Source organism: Gossypium hirsutum, chromosome A05 (assembly GCF_007990345.1).
Source record: "Gossypium hirsutum isolate 1008001.06 chromosome A05, Gossypium_hirsutum_v2.1, whole genome shotgun sequence".
Classification (NCBI taxonomy): Eukaryota; Viridiplantae; Streptophyta; class Magnoliopsida; order Malvales; family Malvaceae; genus Gossypium; species Gossypium hirsutum.
The window spans coordinates 23,776,002-23,797,599 of NC_053428.1; the positions used below are offsets into that span (position 1 = coordinate 23,776,002).

At 33.8% G+C, this 21,598-nt stretch overlaps 1 protein-coding gene and 1 pseudogene across 1 annotated transcript; both read right to left on the reverse strand.

The window, feature by feature from the left end:
* Nucleotides 1–944: 944 nt before the first annotated feature.
* Nucleotides 945–1,777, reverse strand: LOC121228888 (3-dehydrosphinganine reductase TSC10A-like; annotated as a pseudogene).
* A 134-nt stretch (nucleotides 1,778–1,911) lies between these two features.
* Nucleotides 1,912–4,586, reverse strand: LOC107957920 (probable LL-diaminopimelate aminotransferase, chloroplastic). The gene is made up of 10 exons (XM_016893547.2): nucleotides 4,411–4,586; nucleotides 4,285–4,313; nucleotides 4,026–4,093; nucleotides 3,734–3,850; nucleotides 3,580–3,642; nucleotides 3,393–3,497; nucleotides 3,271–3,321; nucleotides 2,864–3,184; nucleotides 2,571–2,777; nucleotides 1,912–2,473 (listed from the first exon to the last, which is right to left on the reverse strand). Exons 1-10 carry the CDS (start codon nucleotides 4,485–4,487, stop codon nucleotides 2,183–2,185), a joined length of 1,329 nt encoding a protein of 442 aa, XP_016749036.1. The 5' UTR covers nucleotides 4,488–4,586; the 3' UTR covers nucleotides 1,912–2,182.
* Nucleotides 4,587–21,598: the final 17,012 nt, after the last annotated feature.

The following is a 21,598-nucleotide window of genomic DNA, read 5'->3' on the forward strand; positions in this document are numbered from 1 at the left end:
CAATTACTTCATCTTCCTCACGTACGTGTTTACATTCACATATTTCTAAGCTTCAATAATATTTCGTCTTTTATACTTGCTCATATTATTATCTTCGACATAGTCACACCTATTATTATGTTCTTATACGTGTTAATACCATATTATGCTTTTACGTTTTACAATAAATCGCGTTACTTTTTGCTCAACATATTAAAACAATTCTTTTATAAAAGCAAAATCCGTTATTAGGTAATTCGAGATAATCGTGCCCTAACTTACTGGGTTTCAACTTTTCTCATTTAACCTAAATAACGGAATATTCTTTTTAAATTACGATACAAGTCTTAAAAATGCTTATTTTCGGAGATACGAAGCGTGTGCCCTAACTTATCGGGTATGACACTTTGAAACTTCGAAACAAGATCTTTTACAAGTAAAGGCAATGTTCGGTGTTCGGGAATTTGAGGAAACGTGCCCTAACTTACTGGGTCTCGATCTTTCTCGTTCACCCTAACTAACCGAATATCCTTTTAAAAGAGGTCAAAATATATTTATTTTAAATACAAGGCAAGCTCATTCTCAAAAGTTCGAGATGCCGTATCCTAACTCACTGGATATAACATGTCGTTGCCTTGAGACGAGAATGTCTTTGACATTTCAATGTTCACTTTACAAAAAAGGATCGTATCTTAAAATCTTTCAAGTTTTCAATCTTCGATACTAAGACACTAATTAATCAACTAGGTACCAGTTTTGGGCATATCGAGGGTGCTAATCCTTCCTCGTACGTAACCGACTCCCGAACCCGTTTTCTTGATTTGCGTAGACCAAAATTGTTGTTTAAATAAATCAAGTTATTTATTAAAAACAACCACTTTAACGAGGTGACCCGATCACACCTAGTCAAAAAGGATCGATGTCGACTCTCGTTTTTTCAAAATCCAAGTCGATTCCCTTTTTTTTCAAAAATGGTTACGACAGATGGTAGAGAGATGAATGTTGTTCAACAAAAGTTCCTGTTGCAATGCCTCTGCTAATCCTCTAAGCCCAAATTTGGTTGCTGAGTAAGCCGCAAAACCATATATACCCGCCTATATTTATTAAATATTGTACATCATGATGAGTATAAGAATCATTCAAGGCTAATATCTCATTTGGTTTATATTAAACCTGGCCGGCCATTGAAGACATAAGAGCAATGGAGGCAGGTCCCTTGTCCTTTTTATCCTTCATTAATGGCAAAGCTGCTTTGATGACATTGAAGCTTCCCATCAGATTCACGTCTATCATCGTCTTCATCACATCTAGTCCTTGGGTCTCAAACTCCTCAACGTAATACACCCCATGGTTAACTACTAGAACATCGATAGGGCCAGCCTCTTTTATAGCACGCTCAACGGCATCGTAGTCACGAACATCGGCACTAAAGATCGAGACCTCGACTTCATAGGCTTGACAGATTGATTCCTTTGCTTTTTGGAGCTGGTCAACGGAACGAGCCAAGAGGGAAATACGCGCTCCCTCCGATGCAGCTTGTTTGGCTATGGCTAGCTAGCCCGATGCCCATTGAACCGCCTGTTATGAAAACGTGTCGGTTTTTAATAGGTATGTTAATGGGCCGCGGCCGAACGATGAAGTAGAGGAGGAGGAGGAGGAGAAGGAGAAGGATTGGTAGGAGGAGAAGACCGAAGAGCACCATTGAAGTTTAATTTGTTTTAGGGAGAGAAATAATTAAGGTTAAGCAAGCATCTCTCTCCATATGGGGTCTAACATTATTTACCCTTTTTTCCTTGTATTCGGGAATAATTCTTAAGTTTTGAGCGTAAATCTGATAGCTGGTGCTGTACTGTAGTTTATCAATTAAGCTTTAATAAACTGGATGATCTTTGCGCGCTAACAGGATGCCTAATAATCAAATACTAACTATCATTTCAAAGATTAAAAAAAGAATTCATCTTCTTTTTCTATTTATTTATAATGCAACTACATGATATCATACAATAGAAATAAGAGCAAAACAGGTGAAGCCGACTCATTTTCAAGAATAAAGAAAAGAGAATCCTAAAAGAGAAAAGGCAAGTGGTGGGTGCTAGTGGAGTTGATTATATCTTTTGGTAGCTACCACACGTATATATTAGGACAAGTAAAAGGAAATTTAATATATGTTCCCCTTGCTTATAATTTATAATTGAGGTAACATTTATAGAAAAGAATTGAGCCGCCTTATAGCTTCTAAAATATTTTGTCTTTGACCAAATGCACTGACTCTAATATACTCTTCGCCTGCAGGTCCAAACCCTCTCCCTGGAACTGTCACTATGTTTGTTTTCTTCAGAATTTCAGCGAATACATTCCAGGAACTCATTCCTGGAAAGTGTACCCATATATAGGGTGCATTTTTCCCACCATAAACCTTCCATCCAAGTGATGTAAATCCATCTACCAGTATTTTAGCGTTCTCCATGTAGTAGTCAATCACCTTGCATAGGTCCTGCAACCATGGTAACAGCAATATATATAGACTACTATATAAAAATTTAAATATAACTTTATTTGATATCTAAGTAACATAGGGTCCAATTATGTACATGATAACCATCTGTTGAAAGGCATGCAAGGCCTCCAGCCTGGGCAATATTTGATGCGCCATTAAAGCAAGTGCAAACAATGCGGTTGAAATCCTTTATAACAGGGAAGCCGTTGGAGTACAAAAGCTCCTCAGGGACCACCGTCCAGCCAAGTCGGACGCCTGTAAAACCAGCAAATTTGGAGAAGGATGAAATTTCAATGGCAACCTGCAATGACAACCCTTCTTCACGTTAAAAATTGCAGTAAATCTAGGTGATAAACGAAGATGATCGCATAAAACTGACCAACCTACCTCTTTGGCTCCAGGAATTGCAAAGATGGACCTCGGGCTTCCATCTCTGATATAAGCAGCATAGGCAGAGTCATGAACTATGATCGACCCATTGGCCTCTGCAAACTCTACGAGTTGCTTTAGTTGCTGCCATGATGCAGCATGGCCCGTGGGATTGTTTGGTGAACAAAGGAAAATGATATCTGTCCTTGGGATTGTTGATAGATCAGGGAAGAAATCATTCTCAGGCCCGCAGTTCATATAGATAATGTTCCCATACTTGCCTGTTTCCTCTTCTAACTCACCAGCTTGACCAACCACGACACTTGAATCAATATAGGCCTGTCCCCAAAAATTTTGGCCCATCAAAGTGGTAGCAAAGAGCGTGCAAGTAAAATAAGGTTATATGAAAGACTTGATAAGCTTACAGGGAAAGATGGGTCCTGCACAGCCACTGTAACATTGGATCCTAGAAGCATCTGCAAATGGAGTGGTTAATCATCTGTATTCAGATGATAGACTGATACAATGAGTATGAAATGGTTGGTACCTGAAGGCGAGAAATGTCGCATTGTGCACCGTCCGATACGAAAATCTCATTAGCTTTAATACCCATATCCTGGTAAAATTTTCCTGCAATTGCCTTCCTTAATGCCTGCAAAAAAGAAAGGAAGATCTTTCCACATTAAGCTTAGCTATATGGGAAAAGAAAAAGAAAGAAAAAATGACATAATTACCATGTTGCCTTGTTCAGCTCCATATCCTCTATAACCTTGAATCGTTGATAGGCCACGAACTTGCTGCAATTTCATAAAGCAGGAAAAAAAAAGTTTGAAAACATGAAGAAATGGAGAAGTACTTTTAAGTTCAACAAGGCTAATTGGTTAGTACCTCAGCCATTGCTAGTGTTATGGTGTCTGGTATAGGCTGTGTTGTATCGCCAATTCCAAGTCTTATTAAGCTTGCATCTGGGTTCTTCTGCAAGTGTTCAGATTCATGCCTGGATATCTAAATAAGGGAAATACCAAAGGTAAGGCCATGGAAGAGTCTAAAGAAGAATTTTAGAGATTTCATTAAGTCATATTTGATACTACTGCAACTTCTGCATTTCATGCAGACGTTAGCATATGAGAAAATAAACATGCTAACATAAATTGAGATGCACCCATGGCCATGATCCTACCTCAGGAAAAAGATATCCACTACGTAGTTTCTCCAAGTTCGAATTTCGTGGGACCTTCGTGCAATGACCTACAATAATGACATGGAATTCATACTTGCTAAACATGGAATTCATACTTGCTAATTAGTACATAACTTCGAGTACGAGAATAAGACTCTCAAACAATATAATTTCATAACATTTTCACATCTGACACATATTCATATCCGATAATCATATTCTTCAAAATTTTGAGGGAAAAAAATAAATAAATACTTACCAACTATGATTTCATCATTTGATTTTGAACTGTAAATTACACGGAAAAGAAAAGTGTCATTCAGAAGCAAAAGTACTGAAAAAGATGATAGTATATAAGAAACATTTGATTAATATAGTCCATAACCTGTTCCAACTTTCTTTAGGTTGTAATAACACTGCATGAGGCATGCAAACCCGGGATAAGAACTGAGAATAATACATTGTGTTTGTTTCAGATTTGGGGTGAAGGGCTTTTGATTATGGGATATTGTTTAATGGGATTTACAATGGATATATATACTTAACATCGTGACCGACTGAGAACAATGAACAATGGGGGACCATCACTATTTGTGGATGTGCAACAGAATTTGCTGTGGAGGTTCCTAGAAGCAAACAAAACATAATGTGATCAATCTGCTCACGCCACCACCCATTTGACTGCATGAAGATACTATTTTCCACTTATGTTGTCTAAAACACGAGAGATAATATTGTTTACCAATAATTTTTTAGGGTATAACTTATATTAGTATCATCTTAAAAATCCATATTTAATATTTTTTCAACTTAAATTAACTTTAATTACATTATTTATAATTTTTTAAATAATAAATAAATATCTTTTCTTCTTTTATAATTTTATAATTATTTTTATTTTTTTTCCAAAAATTAATATTTTTTATTTCTGTGCAACCTAATTTTTTTTAAAAAATTAACTTTAACCAAATAACAAAGTTTGATAATACAATCTGTGGTGGCTATAATTTTTCAATGTTGTATTAATGTTTTTTAAGGTTCTTATTTAATTTTTAATTGTTGGTTTTATTTTTTTATTTATTTTCAATTTTTTCCTTTTTCTCTTCTTTTAATTTTTAATTATTTATTTCAGGTTTTTCAAATTTAGAGAAAATGCTATATATAAATGAATTTATAGTACCATTTGTATATTTTAAAATTTGGTGATGTAAGGTTATTTTATGGGTATCTAAATATTAAATATTTTAAAATGATCATAACTTAAATTATTCTTTGTTTTTATATCTTATTTAAAAGATTATATTCCATATTCATAACCCAACATTAAATTTCCACACTACAGCATGCTTTTCCAATGCAAAAACTTCTACCCTGGATGATTCCTTGAACTTACCACGATTTGTAATGTCCCATTATTTAACGAGGCATCAATTTTTTTTTTCCAGAAAAAGTCTATTGCAACATTAATAAGACTACATGCATGGTTAATTGAGTCTACTAATTTAAGAAGAAAGTTTATTCAGCCACATGGCACAAGCTAATTCACTTTTTTTTTAGGCACCAGGACTCCGTCAGCTGCTGAGTGGTGAGTCAGCCAGTGGCTGCTTAAAAAGGAGTCGTGGGGCAGCTGAATTGTGACCAAATTTGTGGGACATTTTCCATTACGATCCTGACTTTGCATTGATGCGTTCAAAGACACATTGGAAATTGGTTTTAGTGAATGGATTGAAGGTTTTGCATGGAAATTGAAAAATACCATACATGGAAAAAAAGCATCTCACCTTTAATAATTTTTTGGTGATAATAAATATATATAATAACCTCATTTCAACCTTTAATGGGGATTAACAGCTTGGGGTGAGAAACAAGACACGAATGTAGAGTTTATAAGCTTATCATCCAGAATTGTCCTTTAACTTAGACTACACCTTCCATCAGTGTCAGTGTGGAATTTTGTATATATCTCTCTCACTCTCATGAGACTGGAAAAACTTTGCTTTGCCTTGCTCGATTCTCCAACTTAGATACTATACAATTAAATGCCTCAGCCTCTATGAAATAGACTTATTTTTTGGGAACTGAAAATCCATCTAAATTTTGAAAGAATTTCCGTAAATATATTATATTTAAAAAAAATAAATTTAAATTAAAAAATTTAACCCCATTTAAAATATGAGTCACACTCAGATTTAATCATTCAAAACTTCAATCCAATTAATTTTTTAAAATTTATAATATAATATATTATATTAACTTCATATATTATGTAAATAACACATAAAATTTAAATTTATAATAATACATAGTACTATATAATGTAAACATTTTAAAATAAATATTAATATGACTATATATAATTTTTTTAATAAATGAAAATAAAATTTTTAAATAATATAAAAAAGTTCAAAAAAAATTAAAAATAATATAGGTTAGTCTAAAATGAGCTTTAGTGAATTTGAATAAATATAAACAGAGGCAGATCTAAGGGGGCTGCCAAGGCCCCAGTCATAAAATGAAAAATTTATCATTCATGTCTTTTATAATTTATAAAATTTTAAATTCATAATGGTAAAATTACACTTTATTCCTTTCTAAAATAATAAAAAATTAATTTAATCCTCTAAAAATAATAAAGATATAGGTTATTAAAATGACTAAATTATATTTTTACTATCATAAAAATATATAATTTAATTCTGACCCCTAAAAAAATTTCTAATTTCATCCCTACCTTCTAAATCGTATTTCATATTGATATTAACCTAATAATACCTTTACCAAAAAAGAATGTAAATATTCATTTATTAGTTTACGTATAATGTAATGAAAAAGACTAATCCCATTAATCTTTTATTAATTTACGTATTTCTTAATGTAATGAGAGAGACTAATCCCAACATTCATTTATTAATTTACGTATTTAAAATATATGAAAAAAATAAAATTATTTACCCGTATTGTAGATTGGAATTAGAATAGTAGAGAGTTTAAGATGGGGTGGCAAGAAAAGGTCCAAGTAAAGAAGCGGTACTTAACTTTCTCTCCCCCACGTGTAGGAGCTTCCTCTGTAGGCCTGAATTTCCACCTTTGAAACACATGTTTAAATGAATGCTTTACTATCAATCAAACAGCGCAATTTTATACGCCCACATAACTCCCACACACAGCCTATTCTTAATTTTCGCCTCTTCCTTCCCAACCTTTCCACACTCACATTCATTGAATTTAAATTTAAAACAATAAATTAAATACAAATGTCCCGCATCTTTTATTCCATCTTTTTTATTCATAATTTTAAAACCAACCCTTCCAAAAATCAAAACACTTCACTTTTACTCTAAAGTTAAAGTTTAATCGTGTTGTTTGAATCGGATCAGATTAGTTGGATTGACAATTAATCAATAGATTGATTCGAAAAGTGATTTGAATCGATTAGATCATGAATCGGTAAAAATTGATTGAATCAACTAAAAAATCGATTGAACTAGATCTTTCAAAAGTTTTTAACTTTTTAATCGAATTTGCTAAATTGGTTAGACCAAAAAATTAATGATCTAATCAATTCGACCATCAATCTAATTTAAAAAAATTAAAAAATTAACCGTGATGTATACTTAAGTGTGTGATTTTGATATGCAAATCACATTGCCATCAATATATTAAAAAAAATCACCCACATTAATAAATTAAATTGTATTTTAAATATTATTTAGTAGAGAGAATAAAAAATATTTTAAGAATGAGATAGAAAGTTATATGAATAGGTAAGTGAATGTGTATAGGCATATGAATTGCTAAGTGATATAACATAAATATAATAATATTTTTTAAGGTTTGAGTGATGAAATTTGTAAGTCTAGCAGTAGCTTTATTTTCTCTGTTACTTTCATTGTAGATTTTACCAATACACAATGCTAGCTAAAATTAAAAAAGTTACCTGCATCTCTTAAACCAACTCTTTGAAGGCATCACAGAATGTGCCACAAAGGCATCACAGAATGTGCCACAAATGCACCACAAAAGATGCCACAAAGGCATCACAGAATACGCCACGAAGGCTTTCCAGAGGATTTTGTGTTTACTGTTATGGTGAACCATCTCTATGTGTGCCATGGGATTTCTCCCACATGGTCTTACACATATCTTCATGTCATGTTTTGTTAGTCCAGTTTACATCTCATCAGAGGCTACACCATGAATATCCTCATTGTTATATAATGCCATCAGTCTCTACCACTTGGTCTTACATATACCTTTATGTCATGATCTGCCAGTCCAGTTAGCATTATCTGTAATACCTCGAAACTTTTTATAGTAAAATATTATTCGTGATATAGTAAAATAAGGAAATAAAGTGACAAAAAGGGAAATTTTGAGTTATATCAATATTGGGAAGTATATTATGAGATATTGATTCAAGAAAGGATTAAATTGTAAAAGTGAGAAAAGTTTTGTGGCCTAAGAGTAAATACTCAAAATTTGAAGGATTAAAGTGTAAATATGAAAAGTTGAAGGACTAATAATGCAAATATTTTAAGGGTGAAATGATCTAGAAACCAAGGAAAATTGATAAATTATGACCAAATTGAATAGGTGAAGAATTATGAGGGACTAAATTGCAATTTTACCAAATTAAGTGATGACTCTAGATTGGAATTTTAAAAGATCACAAAGGGTAAAATGGTCAATTGGAAAAGAGAGAAATCTAGAGACAATGATGATGTTGGAGATATTTTAGATAAATTAAATAAATAAATATTAGTTTATTAATACTTTAAATTGATTTTTAAATGATATTTTATTATTTTATTTAATATATATGTGTAAGGAAAGAAAGGGGAGGATGATCACCATTCTCATGCAACTAACGTGAGAAGAAGAAGAAGAAAGAAAGTTTTCCTTTTCTTACAATTTAGTCCTTTCTCCAAAAATTCATTATTTTCACCTAAAAATTGAAAGAATTTCCATAGCCATCAAGAGAGAAAGATAGCAAAGAGATGATTGAGAGCAAGAATATCAAGTTGGATTCAATAAATAGAAGCTGAAAGAGAGAGAAAAATCAAGTTAAAGATTGAAGTCAATAAGAAAAGGTAAGTACATCAAGATTTCAATATGTTTTTAAGTTTGTTATTATTAACAAAGCATGGAGATAATGTTATAGTAGAGTTTTCTTACATAAGGTCCTATGTTCTTAATATGTTAGTGAAGAGAAAATAAGAGAAAGTGATGAGAAATGGTGTAGAAAAAGAAAATAAGGGTGTTATAACATGGTAATTAATATCTTGCACTAAAATAGATATGGACAGCAGCAGTAGTCTAACTTTGAAAAATCACTAAAAATAATAGAATTGAATGATAGGATGAATAAAATATGAGATTAAATATTATTGAGTCTAGTTTCTTATAGAAGAAACGGTGTAAGTAATGGATTTGTAAATCATGAAATATAATGAATTTTGTGAGACAATGTCAGAATGAATTCGGGTTCCCTTATTCTGACTTTGGAAAATCATCAAAAATTGGATAGAAATAATTAGGGGCTTAAATTTATATTTTTATAATATTGAATGAGTCTATTTTCAATAGAAATAAATGATAATACCATTCAAATTATGTACAAGGAGATAATTAATTTTTAGTAAAGAAGGGTCAGAACTATCAGACAACAGAACAGGGGTAATTTTAAAGAATAAACTGTACTTATTGGCTAAACCAAAAATTCTGAAAATTTTATGGAAAGAATATATATGAGTCTAGTTTCAGGTAAAATTTTCGGATCTTAATTTGGAGCTCTATAGCTCCAGATATAAATAATTTAGTGACTATGATACAGATGGACAACTTGAATATTCATAAAAGTAAATAAAAAAAATATATAGATAATGTTACTTACAAGTGTGTTATATACATTAAGGATGTGGAATGGAGAGGAGGAGGAGGAAAACATATATGAATATTCATTTAGCATGGCTAATTTGCATATTTTAGGCTCAGGGACTAAATTGAATAAAAGTAAAACTTTATGGGCAATTTTGTAAAAATGTCAGAAATGACCAAATTGCATGAAATGGATTATTTTATTATTTAAATTACAAAATTGAATAAAATTATTAATTTAGTTCAAGATAGGGGAAAACATGTTTTAGGGATTAAATTGAAAAGTGTTGAAATTATGGAAATTTCTTATATTTTATAGAATTCATGGACTGTTATCAATATGTATGAGAATAATAGCTGAAAATAAGGATTAAATTGCAAGAATTTTATTTTCCTGACCCTAATGATGAAATCGTCATTAATTAAAAGTTTAGGGGCAAAATGGTAATTTTGCCTAGAGCATTAATTAAATGCATTAGAATATGAAATGAATGAAAATGATGATCAAATTTATTTATAAAGATCCGGACGACTCAAATATGAGACTTGATCGTGGAAAAGAAAATATATCAGATTAATGAAATTATAAACACAAACAAGCAATGAGGTAAGTTGGTGTAACTTGAATTGTATTTTAAATAATTGAAATATGTGGTTATGTGATGAAAATATGATTTGAATGTTCAATTCATGATATTTGATGAAATATTGATAATACTCGATATAAATTGAAAATAAATCCCGGTTGAATGAAAGAAAAATTCGATGGATCTCTGAAAAGGAATTGACGGTAAAAAGGATCTAGCCCGGATGGGTGATCCTATTCTGATATAGCCCTCCCGAAGAATACGTGTAAAATGGATTTAGCCCGGACGGGTAATCCAAATTAGGGTCTGAATTTAGCCTGGACTAGTAATTCAGATCCAAGCTCATTAGAGTAATTGTCGTTGCAGGGGATTTAGCCTCGACTGGTAATCCCGACAATACTCTATGAGTTTATATTACAGGGGATTTAGCCTGGACTGGTAATCCCACTGTAAGGATGAGGTTCGCGGGAGTGTGCTCTCTGATATGAAATGTGTAAGACCATGGTTGAAAGATACCATGGCAACCTGATATGAAATGTGTAAGACCATGGTTGAAAGATACCATGGCAGCCTGATATGAAATACCATGGCAACCTGATATGAAATGTGTAAGACCATGGTTGAAAGATACCATGGCAACCTGATATGAAATGTGTAAGACCATGGTTGAAAGATAAAGACACTATGGCATCATGTCAAAGATAAATAAGACCGTGGATGGGAGACGCTATGACATTTGTTGAACAATTGATATTCAGGTAATATGTATCAGATGACGAATGGTTATATGAAATAATTATGAAGATAGATAAACGAAATAAGTATAAGTACATGGAATATAATTTATGTTAAGTTTGATATAAGCTATTACCGGAATAAATATACATAAAATATATGGAAATGATGGAGCATAAAATATTGATATAATGAAATAAATGATATATGCTTATGAAGAAACGGTAAGAGAATGATATGTTTCATGACATGTACATATATGATTATCTTTGATATGTTGATACAAGGAAATTATGTAAGTAAAGACAATTATTAAACTCAAGTGTGACATGTCGAGAAAATAAGTATATCAATGTTGAATTTATATGAAATACGTGCAAGTATACTAACAATGATGTGGCTTGACGCTTAGACAAAGGTCAAGCTATTGATTGAATGGTAACATGTTTAATTATAAGAAACATTGAAATGGTAAGTACTTAGATGAAAATAAAATTTAAGATTTTGCGAAATTTTTTTTATGATCCCGATTTAATTCCGGTTGGTTTTTAATGTATGTTTGGGGCTTCGAGGGCCCAATAAAGAGATGTTATGATTATTTTCAAAATATGAATAATAAATGACTCAGAATTATCTAAAAATGTTCAGTAAACTCCGATAATGTCTCGTACCTATTCCGGCAATGGATACGGGTAGGGGTGTTACATTATCACATCCTACCGAAGGCATCACCTCCATAATCACATATATTACATCATATCTTGACACTCCGTCGAGCCCACATTTCTCCACAATTCTCAACCACGCATCATATATATAGCATAAATACACATTCATGTAGACTTCACTCATACCCATAAAAGAAATATATTTCTGTGCATGCTTACCACATATCAACATGTTCATTCAACATCGTATACGCTTCATGTACAAACATATAATTGTTTCCTAGAAAACACTTACAATCATGTAGATGCTTCACAAGGCTCACACACATTCTGTAATGGCCTAAATTCAAGGTTATCGGAACAATGGTTTCGTAATCATAGATCCGATTTAAAGAGAAATTTATTTCAATATTTTTGCTTGAAAATTTATATGATAGGAAAATCGTATGAAAATATTGATAGGAAAATTTTATCGGTTTAGTGATTAGTTAGAAAAAGAAATTATTGAAGAAATTGGGTAAAATAAGGTATCGGGACCTCTATCTCGTAAAATCGAGTCGAAAATAATTTTATAAATATTTATGAAATGTTATTAATGTGGTATTAAAATTTCGTTAGGAAATTTTAATGTTTGGGTAGTCAATTAAATGAAAAGGACTAAATTGTAATAGGTGTAAAAGTTGCTAGAGTGATTAAATAGCTTAAGAGTCTAACGAGAAAGGATTTAAAAGGCAATTAGACCCAAAATTTATTTGGGCTGGACGGCAAGGGTATGAAATCAGCAGAAAAATTGATAAATTAAGGGTAAAATTGGAATATTGCAAAATTAACTAAATAAAACTAGGACTAAGTAGGAAATATCTAGATTTTTCTTCATTTCTCTTCAATTCCAGCAGCTAAAAACGCCATAGGAGGGTTCTCTAAGCTGGTATTTCATAATTTTTGCACCAAATCCAGAAGATTCAAATACGAAGCTAGATCGAGGAAAGGAAAAAGTTCGGGATTAGTAGATTTTTACTGTTTACAAACAAGTATCAAGGTAAGTTCGTGTAACTTGAATTATATTCTGAAATGCTTGAGATTGTATGTTATTGATGTGAATATGATTTGAGTGTTCATTGTATGAAAATTAATGAAACATTGATATATTTGATAAAATGGGAAGAAATCCCGGTTGAATGAAAGAAAAATTCGATGGATCTCTGAAAAGAAATTGACGGTAAAAAGGATCTAGCCCGGACGGGTGATCCTATCTTGATATAGCCCTCCCGAAGAATATGTGTAAAATGGATTTAGCCCGGACGGGTAATCTGAATTAGAGACTGAATTTAGCCTGGACTGGTAATTCAGATCCAAGCTCATTAGAGTAATTGTCGTTGCAGGGGATTTAGCCTGGACTGGTAATCCCGACAATACTCTATGAGTTTATATTGCAGGGGATTTAGCCTAGACTGGTAATCCCGCTGCAAGGTTGAGGTTCGCGGGAGTGTGCTCTCTGAAATGGATATGTGCGCACATGAATATGAATTAACAGACCCAGAATTGTACACTAAATGTGTACCTCTGAAAATCCATCGAAAATTCTAAGAAATTCAACGGGATAAATATGGAAAAATAACAAGGAAATGGAAATCATGGTATTGACGAGCTCATCAATCATAGTATATATTATTGGTACATGGAAATTATTGTACTAACTTGAATGTTGAGTTTGTGCATATTAGGGTAATAATGCATTGAATGGATATATGGATGTTTATTGTATTGTATTGAAAATATTAGGTAAGTATAATTCTTGTTACATGAGCTTACTAAGCACAAAGTGCTTACCTCGTTTCCTTTTTCCCTATTTTATAGTGTTAAGAGCTCGGAGGTCAGATTTGGTCGGAGACACATCACACTGTCAACCTCAGGATTTCGATATATAAAGAAACTTTATTTTGGAAATCAATGGCATGTATAAGCTAACAAAGTAAATGTTAACGTGAAATGAATGTAAAGTTAGCCATTAGTATGGTTAACAAACCTGGTTATAGATATGTGATGACGTTATCTTATATAAATGCATGAATCTATCATGAAAATATGTTGAATTGATTTGGTTGATGTGGATTGGTCTCGATTTAATATTACAGGGAAGGTTAGATATTTATAAAAGGGCTATATTGAATAAAAAAAATTAATTCGTAAACTTCGGTAATGCCTCGTAGCCTATTCCGACAATGAATACGGGTAGGGGTATTACATTTATTGGTATCAGAGCTACGGTTTAGCAGGTTCTAGGACTGATGTAGTAAATACGGGATTAGCTATACATGCCATTTAAATTATTATTGATAGTGTGATATCTCCTAACCATTTAAAATGTGTTTTTCTTATAGTAATATCATCCGACCGAGCTCAATCTGAGAAAGCTGGGAGTCATGCTCCGGCTTCAGTACAAAGAGAAGAAACTAGCAGTAGAAGGCCCGAGATAGAGGGTCGAGGGGAGGAGGCAAAAACAGCCTTCTTTCAAATGATGAATGAATGGTTTAATCAATACTTAAGAACTAACCCTGTAGTGCAGCAAGTTCAAGCTCCCCCTCCTGCTCCTCCACCGGTTCCCGAGATCCCACAAGGTACAGGTACTGAATCTGTCAGAAAAGGGAAAGCTCCAGTAGATAAAATTTGAAAATATGGGGCCGAAGAATTTCGAGCAGCAGTTGATGATGATTCCGAACGGGTTGAATTCTGGTTAGAAAACACTACTCAGGTTCTGGAAGAATTATCTTGTACACCAGAAGAATATCTGAAATGTGCCGTCTCACTGCTAAAAGATACAGCTTACCATTGGTGGAATACTAAAGCTTCAGTTGTTCCGAAAGAAGAAATTACATGGGAATTCTTTCAGACCGAGTTCAGAAAAATATATATCAGCCAGAGGTTCCTTGACCAGAAAAAAAAAAGAATTTCTTGAGCTGAAACAGGGCAATAGATCAGTATCTGAATATGAAAGAGAATTTGTTCGATTGAGTAAATATGCTCGAGAATGGGTACAGTCAGAAGCTGAAATGTGCAAACGATTCGAAGAAGGGTTGAATGAAGATATTAAGTTACTGATCGGAATTCTTGAAATTCAAGAGTTTGCTACATTGGCAGAGAGAGCTTATAAAGCAGAAGAATTGAACAAAGAAAAGAAACAGGCTAAGAGGGAAGCTCGAATTTTTAGTAAAAGACCGATGGGAAAATCCCAGTTTTCTGCTTCAAAGAAATTGAAGAAATATCAGGATCATTCTACTTAAGCCATTGGGTATTCGGGCAAAGAGCGAAGTTCTCAACGCACTAATCCAAGGCCTTCTACTCCATCAGTGACCAGTGTTGGCAGTGTTGGCACTCCTAAACCGAGATGCCAGTACTGTAATAAAGCTTATTTTGGTGAATGCCGATTTAAGAGTGGGGCTTGTTACCGATGTGGTTCTTTTGACCATTTCCTCAGAGATTGTCCTAAAAGGGTTGAAAAAGAAGTTGAACATATATCGAAGCCGAGTAATCTAGTTTCGAGGGACAGACCACCTCGACCATCCGGTAATGTCAGTGGTAGTCGAGGAGCTACAAAAGATACTATAGGTAGGCCTGAGATACGAGCACTTGCTAGGACATATGCCATTCGTGCTAGAGAAGATGCTTCAGCACCCGATGTTATTACTGGTACATTTTCTTTACTTGATACTGATATTACTGCATTGATTGATCCTGGTTCTACACATTCATATATATGTGTTAAACTTGCAATTGTTAAAAATTTATCTGTTGAACCTACTGAATTTGTGGTTAAAGTCTCGAACCCCCTGGGCCAGTCTGTGTTAGTGGATAAAATTTGTAAAAATTGTCCACTGATGGTAAGAGGTTATTGTTTCCCGACTGATTTGATGTTATTGCCATTTGATAAATTTGACGTGATATTGGGTATGGATTGGTTAACCCAGCATGATGCGGTAGTAAATTGTAAACAAAAATATATTGTGCTAAAATGTCAGAATGGTGAGTTGCTCCGGGTTAAATCTGATCAGACAGAGGGGTTATCTGATATGATTTCAGTAATGGCAGCACAGAGGTATGTCAAAAAGGGGTATGATGCTTACTTGGCTTATGTACTCGACACCAAGGTATCTGAGTCAAAGATACAAGCAGTTCCAGTGGTATGTGAATTTTCCGATATGTTTCCAAAAGAATTACCAGGATTGCCACCAGAAAGAGAAGTGGAATTTTATATAGATTTGATTCCGGGAACTACTCTAATCTCTATAGCTCCGTACCGGATGACTCCTATAGAATTAAAAGAGTTAAAGACACAGTTGCAAGAGCTTGTTGACAGGGGTTTTGTCCGACCGAGTCATTCACCTTGGGGTGCTCCGGTTCTGTTTGTGAAAAATAAAGATGGGTCTTTGAGATTGTGTATCGACTACCGGCAGCTTAATAAAGTAACCATAAAGAATAAGTACCCGTTACCCCGGATTGATGATTTATTTGATCAGTTGAAAGGTGCTACTATGTTTTCAAAGATTGATCTTCGATCAGGTTATTATCAGTTACGGGTAAAGGAGTCAGATGTGCCAAAAACAGCCTTTAGAACTAGGTACGGGCATTATGAGTTTCTAATTATGCCGTTTGGGCTAACTAATGCACCTGCAGTATTCAAGGATTTGATGAACCGGATATTCAGACCGTACTTAGACAGATTTGTAGTAGTATTCATTGATGATATTTTGGTTTATTCTCGGGATGAAGAAGAACATGCAGAACATTTGAGAATTGTGTTACAAATTCTACGAGAGAAGCAGTTGTATGCTAAATTCAGTAAATATGAATTTTGGCTTCGAGAAGTGGGTTTTCTTGGACACATTGTATCTGCCGAATGCATCAGGGTAGATCCAAGTAAAATCTCAGCTATTGTCAATTGGAGTCCACCGAAGAATGTATCTGAAGTTAGAAGTTTCTTGGGTTTAGCTGGTTATTATCGGAGGTTTGTACAGGGATTCTCTATGATAGCTTCTCCAATGACTCGATTATTGCAGAAAGATGTAAAGTTCGAGTGGACTGATGAATGTCAACAAAGTTTTAACCGATTGAAAGACCTATTAACGAAAGCACCTGTATTAGTACAGCCTGAACCGGTTAAGGAATTTGTTATTTACAGTGATGCCTCATTAAATGGTTTAAGTTGGGTTTTAATGCAAGAAGGTAAAGTAATAGCCTATGCTTCAAGACAACTTAAACCACATGAAAGAAATTACCCAGTACATGATCTTGAATTAGCTGCTATTGTATTTGCGCTGAAGATATGGCGGCATTACTTGTATGGTGAGAAATGTCATATTTATACTGATCATAAAAGCTTAAAATATTTGATGACACAGAAAGATTTTAAATTTGAGACAGCGCAGGTGGCTTGAACTGATAAAGGACTATGATTTGATTATTGATTACCATCTGGGTAAGGCTAATGTTGTAGCTGATGCTTTGAGCCGGAAATCTCTATTTTCTTTACGAGCTATGAATACCCGGTTATCATTGACTGATGATGGTTCAATCCTAGCTGAATTGAGAGCTAAACCGACATTTTTATAGCAAATATGTGAAGCTCAGAAGAATGATGAGAAGTTACAGGTTAAACGGGCACAGTGTGAGTCAGGTAATGATTCTGAATTTCAGATTGGTTCTGATGATTGTTTATTATTCAGAGGTAGGGTATGTGTACCTCAGAATTCAGAGCTCATACAGAAGATTCTACGCGAGTCCCACAGTAGTACTATGTCTGTACATCCGGGGAGTAATAAAATGTATAATGATCTGAAAAAGATGTACTGGTGGTCGGGAATGAAACGTGATATCTCTAAGTTTGTATCAATGTGTTTAATATGTCAACAAGTTAAAGCTGAACATCAGGTACCTTCGGGGTTACTTCAGCCAATCACTATACCGAAATGGAAATGGGAAAGAATCACTATGGATTTTGTATCGGGGCTACCTTTGTCTCCGAGGAAAAAAGATGCTATTTGGGTGATTGTTGATCGATTAACAAAGTCAGCTCACTTTATTTCGGTACGTATGGATTATTCTTTAGATAAACTAGCTGAACTGTACATATCTAAGATTGTCAGGTTACATGGAGTACCTGTCTCCATTATATCAGATAGAGATCCCCGATTTACGTCTCGTTTCTAGGACAAATTGCAAGAAGCCTTGGGTACTCAGTTGTATTTCAGCACTGCATTTCATCCTCAGACAGATGGTCAATCTGAGCATGTAATTCAAGTATTGGAAGATATGCTCCGATGTTGTATACTAGAGTTTAAAGGTAATTAGGAGAGGTATCTACCTTTGATTGAATTTTCTTACAATAACAGTTATCAGTCTAGTATTAAAATGGCTCCGTATGAAGCTTTGTATGGTAGAAAATGTAGAACACCGTTATATTGGACAGAGCTCAGTGAAAAGAAGATACATGGGGTTGATTTGATCCGGGAAACAGAAGAAAAAGTAAAGGTTATTCGAGATAGTCTAAAAGCAGCTTCCGATCGTCAAAAATCATATGCCGACCTTAAACGAAAAGAGATTGAATTTCAAGTCGGTGACAAGGTATTTCTGAAAGTGTCTCCTTGGAAGAAAGTTCTTCGATTCGGTTGAAAGGGTAAATTGAGTCCAAGATTTATCGGGCCCTATGAAATCATAGAAAGAATTAGACCGGTCGCTTATCGATTGGCATTACCATCGAAACTTGATAGAATCCATAATGTTTTTCATGTATCTATGTTACGACGATATCGATCAGATCCTTCACATGTTATTTCTCTGATAGAAGTAGAGATTCAACCGGATATGACTTACAGTGAAGAACCGGTCAAGATATTGGCACGAGAGACAAAAGAGCTTAGAAATAAAAAGATAAATTTGGTGAAAGTATTGTGGCAAAAGCACGGGATTGAGGAAGCAACATGGGAACCGGAGGAGGCAATGAGGAAACAATACCCAAACCTCTTTACTGGTAAGATTTTCGAGGACGAAAATCCTTAAAAGGGGGGGAGAGTTGTAATGGCCTAAATTCAAGGTTATCGAAACAATGGTTTCGTAATCATAGATCCGATTTAAGAGAAATTTATTTCAATATTTTTGCTTGAAAATTTATATGATAGGAAAATCGTATGAAAATATTGATAGGAAAATTTTATCGGTTTAGTGATTAGTTAGAAAAAGAAATTTTTGAAGAAATTGGGTAAAATAAGGTATCGGGACCTCTATCTCGTAAAACTGAGTCGAAAATAATTTTATAAATATTTATGAAATGTTATTAATGTGGTATTAAAATTTCGTTAGGAAATTTTAATGTTTGGGTAGTCAATTAAATGAAAATGACTAAATTGTAATAGGTGTAAAAGTTGCTAGAGTGATTAAATAGCTTAAGAGTCTAATGAGAAAGGATTTAAAAGGCAATTAGACCCAAAATTTATTTGGGCTGGACGGCAAGGGTATGAAATCAGCAGAAAAATTGATAAATTAAGGGTAAAATTGGAATATTGCAAAATTAACTAAATAAAACTAGGACTAAGTAGGAAATATCTAGATTTTTCTTCATTTCTCTTCAATTTCAGCAGCTAAAAACGCCATAGGAGGGTTCTCTAAGCTGGTATTTCATAATTTTTGCACCAAATCCAGAAGATTCAAATACGAAGCTAGATCGAGGAAAGGAAAAAGTTCAGGATTAGTAGATTTTTACTGTTTACAAACAAGTATCAAGGTAAGTTCGTGTAACTTGAATTATATTCTGAAATGCTTGAGATTGTATGTTATTGATGTGAATATGATTTGAGTGTTCATTGTATGAAAATTAATGAAACATTGATATATTTGATAAAATGGGAAGAAATCCCGGTTGAATGAAAGGAAAATTCGGTGGATCTCTGAAAAGGAATTGACGGTAAAAAGGATCTAGCCCGGACGGGTGATCCTATCTTGATATAGCCCTCCCGAAAAATATGTGTAAAATGGATTTAGCCCGGACGGGTAATCCGAATTAGGGTCTGAATTTAGCCTGGACTGGTAATTCAGATCCAAGCTCATTAGAGTAATTGTCGTTGTAGGGGATTTAGCCTGGACTGGTAATCTCGACAATACTCTATGAGTTTATATTGCAGGGGATTTAGCCTGGGCTGGTAATCCCGCTGCAAGGTTGAGGTTCGCGGGAGCGTGCTCTCTGAAATGGATATGTGTGCACATGAAAATGAATTGATGGACCCGGAATTGTACACTAAAAGTGTACCTCTGAAAATCCATCAAAAATTCCAAGAAATTCAACGGGATAAATATGGAAAAATAACAAAGAAATGGAAATCATGGTATTGACGAGCTCATCAATCATAGTATATATTATTGGTACATGGAAATTATTGTACTAACTTGAATGTTGAGTTTGTGCATATTAGGGTAATAATGCATTAAATGGATATATGGATGTTTATTGTATTGTATTGAAAATATTAGGTAAGTATAATTCTTGTTACATGAGCTTACTAAGCACAAAGTGTTTACCCCGTTTCCTTTTTCCCTGTTTTATAGTGTTAAGAGCTCGGAGGTCGGATTTGGTCGGAGACACATCACACTGTCAACCTCAGGATTTCGGTATATAAAGAAACTTTATTTTGGAAATTAATGGCATGTATAAGCTAACAAAGTAAATGTTAACGTGAAATGAATGTAAAGTTAGCCATTATTATGGTTAACAAACCTGGTTATAGATATGTGATGACGTTATCTTATATAAATGCATGAATCTATCATGAAAATATGTTGAATTGATTTGGTTGATGTGGATTGGTCTCGATTTAATATTACAGGGAAGGTTAGATATTTATAAAAGGGCTATATTGAATATAAAAAAAAATTAATTCGTAAACTCCGGTAATGCCTCGTAGCCTATTCCGACAATGAATACGGGTAGGGGTATTACACATTCGTTCAATTACTTTAGGAGACATGCAACATTACATGAACATCAATCATATGAAGATTCTATTTAGAATGACATGCAAGGGTTGAGGCTAGGGACTCACCTGAGACTTCAACTCAGAATTTATGTTTCGATGATCCTACCCGAACCAGCAACAACAACTGCTTAAAAGATTATGGAACTTCCATTAAAATCCCATTTGCAGATAATTTACTAACATCACAATTACAAACGACTCTCATGCAAGGCCTCCTATTAACACCCAATTGTTTTTGTCTCTTAACATTCTTACTCTTCCAAAATCATAATATGCAGAACTATCAAACTTATCAGGAGGTTGAAACATCCCTCGATTAACCAAAAACCTTAGCTTCTAGTTTAACAAAGAAGAACAGGATATTTAAGTTTAAAAAGAAGAACTAGAGCGTAGAACGGAAGGTAGAAAAAACCATCTCCATGTTTCCTCCTTATCATATATATATACTCAGTTCCTCTTAGTGGATTTTGACAAGTGTCGAATGCATTAAAAAATTGTCTCTTAAATGCCCTACAAAAATCAAGAAAAATATAAAAGAAAATCTGGTACAGATGCAGTTTGACCAGTCAATCTATTCAGTTGACTCCCAACCAATCACGTTACCGAACGCACCTTACACAGTGTTCGAGCAAATTGTACGTACCATACTTTTGGCAGTAACTCTTATAAGGCGTGCTTTTGAAAAT

Coding starts and splice junctions, on each gene's coding strand:
- LOC107957920 (XM_016893547.2), bottom strand. CDS start 4,487: ATGTATTATTCTCAGTTCTTATCCCGGGTTTGCATGCCTCATGCAGTG. Junction 3,851..4,025: donor GTGGATATCTTTTTCCTGAG/GTAGGATCATGG, acceptor TCCCTTATTTAG/ATATCCAGGCATGAATCTGA. Junction 3,185..3,270: donor TGCAGGACCCATCTTTCCCT/GTAAGCTTATCA, acceptor TTTTGGGGACAG/GCCTATATTGATTCAAGTGT.